General features: G+C 39.1%; 1 protein-coding gene across 1 annotated transcript in view; it reads right to left on the reverse strand.

Moving 5' to 3' along the window:
- LOC135713346 (uncharacterized) overlaps positions 1–8,703 on the reverse strand; it is a 29,144-nt gene extending 20,441 nt beyond the window's left edge. Inside the window, exon 1 of the mRNA XM_065236453.1 lies at positions 8,417–8,703. Within this exon, the coding sequence (XP_065092525.1) occupies positions 8,417–8,458 (42 nt within the window). The 5' untranslated portion in view covers positions 8,459–8,703. The remainder of the gene's footprint in view (positions 1–8,416) is intronic.
- Positions 8,704–10,481: the final 1,778 nt, after the last annotated feature.

Below are 10,481 nucleotides of genomic sequence, written 5' to 3' on the forward strand. Positions count from 1 at the left end.
GGACGGTCCGATGGCCATCTGGGTCCATGTTTATGTCACGATCCCAAATTCATTCTAATATCGCAGTTCCTAACGTTTTCAAGAAAACCACGGAGCTCTCGGATCAGTTTCGTGAATTTTCCACTTTCACGGGTGTTCCGGATCTTTTGGAGGACGGTCCCATGCCCATCAAGGTCCATGTTTATGTCACGACCCCAAATTCATTCTATCATCTCAGGTCTTAGTGTTTTTTCAAAAACTGCGGAGCTCTAGGATCATTTTCATTGTTTGACCACTTTCACGAATGTTCCGGATCTTCCGGAGGATGGTACTATGGACATCCAGATTCATGTTTATGTCACAAGCCCAAATTCTTTCTATCATCACAGTTCCTAATGTATTCAAGAAAACCACGGAGCTCTAAGATCAGGATCGTGGATTTACTACTTTTACGGATGTTCCGGATTTTCCGCTGGCGGTCCGATGGCCATCTTGGTCCATGATCCAAATTCATTCTTATATCACAGATCCTAATTTTAAAAAAAAACGCGTAGCTCTAGGATCAGTTTCATGGGTTGATCACTTTTACGGATGTTCCGGATCTTCCGGAGGACGGTCCCATGGCCATCCAGGTACATGTTTATGTCACGACCCCAAATATTTGTTTATATCACAGTTCCTAATGTTTTCAAAAAAACCGCAGAGCTCTAAGATCAGGATCATTGATTGACCATTTTTACGGATGTTCCGGATTTTTCAAGGACCGTTCTGTTGTCTCCAGGATCCATATATTGGAATCATGACTGTATTCTGGCTAATTGTGAACATTTGTGCCCATTAATCTAAATTACAGATCTTGCGCCACTTGCAAAACCCTACAAACACACCTTTCAAAAAAACGTGTAACAACTCTTTTCGCTTTTTAAAAAAGTAGACGACTCTATTTTCAAGTTTTTTGCAATCAAAATCATCTAGAAACCCTAGGAATTCTAAAGGTACCACAATTTTTAAAATTCATTAAGAAATGGCTAAGTTGTGCCATTGCAAACTTGCCGTTACACGTTTTTCGGAGGCTTCGTAGTCGGCGTAAAGTTTTTTACCCACCGTATTCGGAGTGTTAATAAAGACAACCAATAAACCATTTTTCTACAACTCCATAGATTTCTCTGACGTTTATGAATTGCTCAAGTATTAGTGCAGAACTTTGGGTGAATTCAAAGGTTTTCTTGCTCTAATAGAGTTCTCCAGATGCTCAAAAATGTGCGTGAGACCGCGCGCTACCTTTTTAAGTAGTTGTGATATCGCGATACCTTTTTGTTTCTTCTTCTTCTTCGTTTTTACGTATGGATGTTGGATTTTAGTGTTCGTGAGATTGCGCTTGGAGATCTCTATACACTCAAAAAATTTCACACGTCATCATCATGTGCCTCACACATAATTTTGCACTTATTGTGAAACACATCCATTTCATGTGTGAATCTTATGCTTTCAACCATGCCTCAAAACTATTGGTTCGAATTGTGACGCACTTGGATTCTATGTGCCTCACATGCTAATATCAATAGCTTTGCACATCATAGTTCAATTTTCTACAATATTCTACTTCATCGACTTCTACTTTACCGACTCAAAAATTAAATCGACAAATATATAAACAAAGCTGAGGGCAGAGCATACACATGCCTTTTAATTAATGGGTCTGATTTGGGAATTGATCCTGGGCTGTTGGGGTGGTGCTGCTACAGTTGCCTTCGTTCGATCTCACTGGACCATGGTTGTTCTCATATATGAGGCTGGTTGATAAGTATGAAGTCACAACTCATGTTTTCAATGTTTACCTTGCAGAACAAGCATTTCACATCGCATTGAAATGCAAAACACTGTAAAACTAGAGTCGGTGTATAATGAGTCACGCCAAGAGTGAAGCCAAGTCTACCTATTGAACTGTCAAACCGGCTACCTATCGTGCAAAGTAAACAAACATTACAATGCTATGAAAGGTCCACGAAAGGTATTGCAATAAAATATAATCGAAGAAATGATCAAAACCATGCGGTAAGCTTTAAATAGTCATGGAATACGGTTGGTAATGATCAGTAATGAGAACTTCTACTATTTTTGATAAGATAATTTGACAAAATCCTTGATATAATGATTTACTACAGCTGCTATTTTTTTCTCGCTAGAAGTAATTTGAAGTTGATGTAGAAGTCCTCTGTTGCCAAGTGAAAAGAAAGGGAATCTTACGAAAACCGTGATGCGAGTTCAACTGTTTTTCTCTTGGCGTGACTCATTTTACACCGACTCTATGTGAAACATGTTGCCTACACCGTAAGAAAAAAGTACCCAACGACCAGTTCACTTTGACCAACTTTTGACTAGTTTGTCTCCTTTTCTCCTTGTAATGTTGTCAAAAACGGAGCAGCAAAACCACCCAACAGGGGTAGTAAAGTGTGGGAACCCAACGTTGAATATAATCATATTAACCTACTGTTGGGTACAACTAACTTACTTTTGGTTAAAAAGCTAGTGGAAAATTCCATACGAACTGCACACAAGTAAATGAATAGGCTAATAGGGTAGAGCGCTACTTCGTCGTAATCGCCCATTTCCGTTCTATCAAACAGAAAAGATCAATACGACAGTGAGCATGCATAAGGGCGAATACGCGATGATCGATTCTCTTCATCGATTTTCTCTTTGCATTGCTACAGCTAAGCGAAACAATTTTCTAGAATTTGTTCAAAGCAGAGTAGTAACAGGTTGTATTGGCTATCAAAAGCAACAGCAAACGCACCGAGAAACGTTAAATCTAGCGAGTTATTAACAAAAGAGAAAATCGACGAAGAGAATCGATCATCGCGTATAGGCCCTTATGCATGTTCACTGTCGAAAACTATCAATGATTTTACCATGCACAAATCAATAATAGGTTTGTTCCGATGCGTTACCCGCATAAGCGAGAACCATAAATTGACCTTACCTAAAATGGTTATAAATTGTTTATAATCCCTGCTAAACTTCAACTGAAATGGTTATGGAACTTTACATGAACGTTTAATGATATAGTTTTAACCTTAAGTATTATAGTTTTTTGGAAGTGGACCTTACAAATAATGGGTTGTTAAGAACCATTACCATTCAAAATTCTTGTTTTCTCCATACATTTTCGCAAAGAAAACTATACTAAAACCTTTTAACTTATGGTTTGAGAACATTAATGGTAATGGTTATGGTAACCAGTAAGGTCCATGAATGGTTTTGTAACATCGATCAACTTTATGTGGAATATATCGCGAATTGGTTGCCTGCAAATTACTGATTACCAATTCACGATATATTTCACGTAAAGTTGAGCGATAATACAAAACCATTAATGGACCTTACTGACTACCATAACCATAACCATTAATGTTCTCAAACCATAAGTAAAAACGTTCTAATATAGTTCTCTTTCCGATAATGTATGGAGAAAACAAGAATTTGGAATGGTAATGGTTCTTAACAACCCATTATTTGTAAGGTCCGCTTCCGAAAAACCATAATACATAAGGTTAAAACTTTATCACACAAACGTTCATGTAAAGTTCCATAACCATTTCAGTTGAAGTTTAGCAGGGATTATAAACAATTTATAACCATTATCGGTAAGGTCATGTGATGGTTCGCGTTTATGCGGGTAGTTCATTAGCTACAACAGAAATCCTATTAGAGCGCATTGTATGAATATTTACGCTCATTGTTCTCAAAACAAAAGAAGCGCTCGTTGTGAATCCCCTTTTTCTACGTTTATCCGTAGGACGAAGAAAATCTAATGGGGTTTCAATGCGTTAGGACGGAATTGAAACTCGTAGAACGAATTTATAATCAAGAAGTATTAGATTTTAAACAATATCTCAACAATGTGTGACTCTTTATCAAATCCAACACGTATGGAAAGGTGAATACATTTAGAAAGCATCTTTCACAGAAATATTCAATTTTTTTGTTCAAACCCGCTCAGAAAAGAGAGGTAAAGCGCGGGTTGTGCTTAGTAGGACGAAAATTAGATCAAAAACCTTACCGCAATTATAATCAATGCCTTTTTTCGCGAATTGTTCGAGAGTGAAAACTAACCCAAGTAAATCACAACAATGATTGTGTAGAGGGAGAGTCTCTCAATCCAATAGAATCGGTGGCTTATGTGACCACATAATGAATTACAAAAACTATTCTTTAGAATCACTGTTCAGCTTCATGTTTATGAATCTTTATCTTATTTGAAAACAAAACCACTATTCAGCTTTTTTTTAACTCAAAAATGGAGAATCTATTCAACTACAGTAGTTTAGCAACCTTTGAAAAAAATAATGTTGATACAGCAATTGTTATACAATTGTATGCCTTTATTACGCTTTAAATCATTGGTACAACCATTATAAAGCTTCAACCAAGGGGCATGTCACTCAGCACAGTGTGCCAAAAACACAGTAGGGCACACCATGGCTCACTCATTAACACTGTTTGGCACCCATGGTACATATTTTTTGTAATCTCTAAAGTAACTGGTATCACTGCATTATTTGTGCGCATGCGCAGTAAGGATGTGTCAAAATTTGATTGTTGACCGGGTGGATTGATTATAAATCTTTGAAAGCCAATTCAGGAGTGCAGAAACTGCCACGGAATTGGGAAGTTTACGCACTTCTGTATTGACTTTCAGATGTTTCACGGATTTTGATGCAAAAACATTCACTAACATTGCCTGTTGTAGAGCTTTAGACATAGATACACTATCCGGCACACCAACAGAACCACCAACCGACCGAATCACCAGGAAGCATTTAACGCTCAACCTGGACTAGTTCAGAATTGATTAAAATAGAATCCATTCCGCCTCCAGTAGCTCCTGGATGGTGATCCGAGTTTTGGGATTCTTGTCAACGGATTTCCTCAACGTCTACGAATCGGTTCTCGAAGAACAACAACACGTGCAGTGTCACACAGAGAGCCCACATTTCCAGTTCAGAAGGTCGAAAAAAGTTGCCCTTACTGTACTACCCTTTCAATTTCTATCTGTAGTTTAGTTATCTGGTTTGCTTGAATTAACTCTACTGAAGCGTGTTTTATTCAGCATGTAACTGTATTTAGGTTGGTTTGTTTATTAGAAGCTTACAGTGGATATTTAATATCAGATAGTCACAGTGACAACGACTCACAACATTTACGAATTATTTTATGCTTAACTATTATTTAACAATGCTTTAAATTAAATTTTTGTTCTCCTCAATTTGGGTAGCCAACCTCATAAAAATATTTCAGCATACTTTAAACAAACACACACTTTGATGCTGCCTAAGTGTCCATCTGCTCCATCCTTGATCACACATTTCAGTCAATCAAAAGGAGTATTTGAAGCTTCAGTCTCTAATGTTTATTATGTAGTTGAATAACCATTAGTTTACAGTCACATAAGCAAATATTTTCTTTTGAGTTACTCAAACCTCACAATTGCTCTATAAAAGTTTCATTACATATCAATAAAGAAAACTTCATCTTATTGATTAAGCGTTGTACAAAAACCTATCATTTGCTGAATAAATGCTCAAAATTATATCTGGTAGCACTGCCTTGTAGCTGTCAAAATAAATTACGTTTATTGTAAGTCCATTGTTTTCATCCCCTGTTGTGGCCTGGGATTGTATACAAAATGAGTAAAGGTAAACATATTTGAGATAAAGAGTAGAAATTGAAATTAATTTAAGTGAACCAATTATTGTTAGGTGACTATTTCTTGGTCATTCAGACATGCGAAGCTGGGATACCCGTTGCGACGGTGGTTCTACATCAGTGGGTCGGCGGAAACGAGTCATTTTGGCCAAGCAAAAAAGCACTCCGCAAAAATGACGCCTCATTTGGGCAGTCTATGGACCAAACCCGAAAGGAATACGATTTTAACCATCTTATGCTGAACATCCCAAGTAAGGATTAAATTTCCGATCCTACTTATTTATATTTTCCATACAGGTGTATCGCAACAAGCACAAATTCCAAAAAACACCGAATCCCAACTCGAACCAATCATCAGTTGTGACTGCGAATGAGGTTATAGCTCAGTCGCTTGAGATAATCTACTACCAAGCGGATCTCAGGCAACTTTTGTCCTGCTCTCAAGGGTTTGAGCTGGAACCGATACAATCTGTTCCCAATGCTCTGGTGGAGACAACAACTACTCCCAGCATTCCCAGTAATGAAGCAGTGGAACAAGAAACTGCTATGGTTATCTATAAATATAAATTTGGTTTAGCTATGATCAGCTGTTAGAGTAGGCGGTGATTCCAAATACTAGTTTCTGCAGAAATCCAAACAGCTATTTTAATCATCAGGGTTAATAATTTCAGCTTCATACTCCTCAACAGATACAGTGATAGTTTTGCAAATTTTCGGCTTAATCAAAATATATGATTTCTGATCAATTATTAACTAAATTGTTTTCCGTTACATTTTCATCAAACGGCAGTATAGCACATTTTTATAGTTCATATGAATGCTAGCGCCGTGTAGTGGATGATTTTTTCACTGATCTGTCCACCATGTAGAAAACAGAAGGCCTTGGTTACCTGAAGAACTTAACCAAAAATAGCAACTTTCCAGCGGATCAGGATCATGAGATATAGCATACACTGGAACATGTTATGATCACTAGCTCAACGTATTGCCAGATTCCAGAACTAATCGATTCATCGTTACTTGAACAACTTTTCCGGACGAATTCTCGTCCCAAGCTGATCTGGCAATAACAGAGTAGCAACCGTGGGCGGTCAATCATGCTCATGCTCAATCTCATGATTAGCTAATTACTCTCGCCTGATAAGGGATTCCCATTGGGGCATCTTCAGTGACGATAGTTCATAATGATGAACGGAGCTTGTCGCTATTGGATATTATAATGATGTGTAGCAAACATGATAACCGCATTATCGTTTTCAGAACTGTCCATTGTGTTGGCGCAGTCGGCAGAGGCGCAGCTGGAGGCGGTGTAGGCGTTTTTCGAGTTGGAAATTGGTTTGACATGCCTGGGCATAGAGTATGATTGACACACAATAAATATGTACTAATGTAATAATGGTACAGGCTTAGAAAGCTCTCAATTAACAACTGCTCATAAATGGCTGGAAATGCTCAAACACACTAAGTTGAGAGCCAGCGTTATTAATTTAACGCTTTTATTTTCATCAAAATTTGACATTTAATGTGGTGCAGTACATGTGTGCACTTCATTCGAGTTGACAGAAATGTAACACAATCCATCAACTGAAATCTGCATGCGATCTCAAAATCATTTGACCGGGAAATGAGTCATCTGAATTTTATGAAAGTTTTGAATGATATCAGAATTTGCATCCGATACATTTTTGTATGCAAAATACGGCTTGAACGAAGACGTCAAATAATCTAAAGTACTTCGATGTGAATCTGCCTTTTATTTGCATTTCAGTAAAAGGTCTTTCACTAAGCGAACTTTTACCATACTTTCATTCTTAATACGCTCCCTCCAATAGCTTCGATCCACCATAACCGATTTTTGCGACGTCTGTCATGCTTCCCTCCCTACCTAGTTGCTAAATATTGTCTCGCCACCAAGGCGGCACACGATGACTTCAATTTTCTAAGCACTGCACCCCCAATCGATACGTTTTCTTTGTCTCCATCGTCACCAGCAGCATCATCTCCATGGATGACAGCTTGCGATCACATAAAATCCAGCTGTAAGAAAACATTAACCGCCATTTCAGCAGCCCGGATTGCCGACCAGCATCATCCTCAACACAACGCAGTCGCAGTAGTCGACGTCATCCTTATTTCTGTTGCTTCCGTCGTCGCCGTTGTCATCGTAAAAGTCGTCGCGTTAGTTTTATTCCCCCTTCCTTCCGGAATCAACGGCTTCTTGTCGATTCTAGAATCGTACATTACCGAATGACAAACATTGGCGTGCCGGATTGGGAGCTAGTATTAGTCATCACCTTTGTTGCTTGCCTTGAGCTTGAAGCCATGTTTCCTCATTCCAACCTTCCAACTAATGATCCGTCAGGGCACTTTGATCTCAACGGAAAGTAAATTTCTTCATAAACAAAAAAACAAACGGTCAAAAGATTATCTTCCACCACTCACTCATTGGTCAATAGCAAATAAGAACGGATGCAGTCAGAGATAAAAGTAAACCGTTCTACTCTCTGGTTCAACAATGCCGAGGTGTGTCCAGCGACCGCATTGTAAATATTTAAGTAGAAGATAGCAAAACAGTTTGATTATTCGATTACTTAGTTAAATGATATTTGCACAAAACACGGGGGGCTTATCACTTCCAATCATTAGCGATAGCTGTGCTTCGGCAGTTCGTTGATAACGTACGAGCTTCCAACTGTTCGCCCATTCCACGCCATGAAATGATATTTACCAACTCCAGGAACTTCACGATCGACAATCGACTAACGGCCATTATTCTGCCTTGACTTTTGCTTGCTGTTTCGGGTGCGAAAACAAAACTATATCCTCACAATAGTTGCGGTTAAACGATTCAACAGTTGGTCGCAATGCCTACTTAAAGCACAACTCTTCTTTTTTTTATTTTTTCAACCACAATTAATTGTCGAACGAGCGGACAGAAATAAATGTAGAACCGAACGAGACGATGGTTGGCGCGAAACTAAACTCGATGGACAGCGGGTCGTGTCTTCTTAATGCGCAACGGGCGGGCGACGAATGAATGATGCCGACGCGACGACGACGACGTGCAGGATGATGCTGAATAATGTTGTGGATTCTTCCATACATAGTTCGTAGGGGGTTTACGGGGTGAGGCAGTTGCAGGGGTATGCAACAGTTTGCCACTATGCTGCCAGAGAGCATAGCGTGCGGAAGTACAGTGATGGGCTGAATTATTGCCTTGGTTGCTGCGTTTTGAGTGAACAGGCTATTGAAAAAGGCAACCGTCGAGTAAAATTAATCACAATTCCACTAAATTGTATGGGGGAAACTAATGTCTCGACATTACATTTTCGTGACATTTACCAGCTCTATCTACAGGAAATAAACCGCTTCGACTTTGACAGATCAAAATTAGAAAATTATTCTCTCCACCAGACCCAGGATAAAGGGAATTGTGCCAGTTATGGCCAGTGCTGATAAAAATCATTTCGACAGTGAGCATGCATAAGGGCGTATACGCGATGATCGATTCTCTTCGTCGATTTTCTCTTTTGTTAATAACTCGCTAGATTTAACGTTTCTCGGTGCATTTGCTGTTGCTTTTGATAGACAATACAACCTGCTACTACCAACAATCAATACGAAAGTAACGATTTTAAATTGGCTCACTACTTGACTAGCCTATTGGTCCCAAGCAAACGATTAACGTACCCCATTCTAGTCGAAATTCTAGTACTACGTGTCGTGCCGCTTCAAGGGCATTATTCCAGCCGACTTCCGTTTACCCGCCATGGCTCCAAAAAAACACGTCTACTAACGCCAAATGTAACCAACAGAATCCTTGTGCTAGCCTCGAATCGAAGTCGAGTATGCTACTTCGTTAATTTCCCCTTTTCCGAATCTCTCCAGTTCGGTTTGGTGTCTTCTCACTCCATCATTCTAATTTCATCATTCTAGCCTATCTCTCTCTAATCCGAAAAAGACTCGCTTCCTGATAGACTTCACCTTCGTTCCGATTACTCTATACCATATTCTGTTCTCTCATTCTCACCCCACGTTCATTCGGAATTGGTTAACTCTCGTACTGGAAACGATTTCCGAACTTTGGCTTTCAACCTCGGCGATCGTTTTCCGGTTCAGATTAGCATTTCGATTTTCGTGCAGTTATGAGCTTTCTTTACATACACACAGATTTGCGCATACCCTTTTTTCTTTGTAATTACTACCCCGATCTCATTTGATTTACCTTGTACACGCTTTGGTATAATTTACTTTTCTTACTAATAACTGCTATACCTACTACACTACGCAATGTTTGTTTTGATTCGCTATGAAAGTTTGACAGATAAAATGAGGGCTTATTGGTTTTCCCTATGTTTCGAGGGGTGAATCGATTAGCTTGGGACCGAAGAGAGTATCAGAGCTGAGCCAAAAAGTTGAGCACGTTATTTCGGGACCTTCTAGTCTTAGAGTTACTTCTATGGTTGTAGTTCTGTGACTAAGGTTTCAGCTTAATTAATCATAAGACAACAAAGCTACATCATGTCAGTATGCGCTGCTATTATATCGAACAACACTGTACATACAGCAATAAACTCGTCTTTACAAGGGGTAAGTTACTCAGCACATTGTGCCAAAATTAGATTTGGCACAGCTTGGGCACATCCATCGGCACACCTTCGGCACAATCTCGTAGGCATTGGATAGTTGTAAATAAAATGGGAGCACTGCTGGACAACTGTCATTGAAGTTGTTCACAACATTACGTGCTGTTTCACTGTATATTCAGGGACAGCCTCTAATTGAATATACCA

Source organism: Ochlerotatus camptorhynchus, unplaced genomic scaffold (assembly GCF_037179485.1).
Source record: "Ochlerotatus camptorhynchus isolate MF236.1 unplaced genomic scaffold, CSIRO-AGI_Acam_v1.1 ptg000550l, whole genome shotgun sequence".
NCBI lineage: Eukaryota > Metazoa > Arthropoda > Insecta > Diptera > Culicidae > Ochlerotatus > Ochlerotatus camptorhynchus.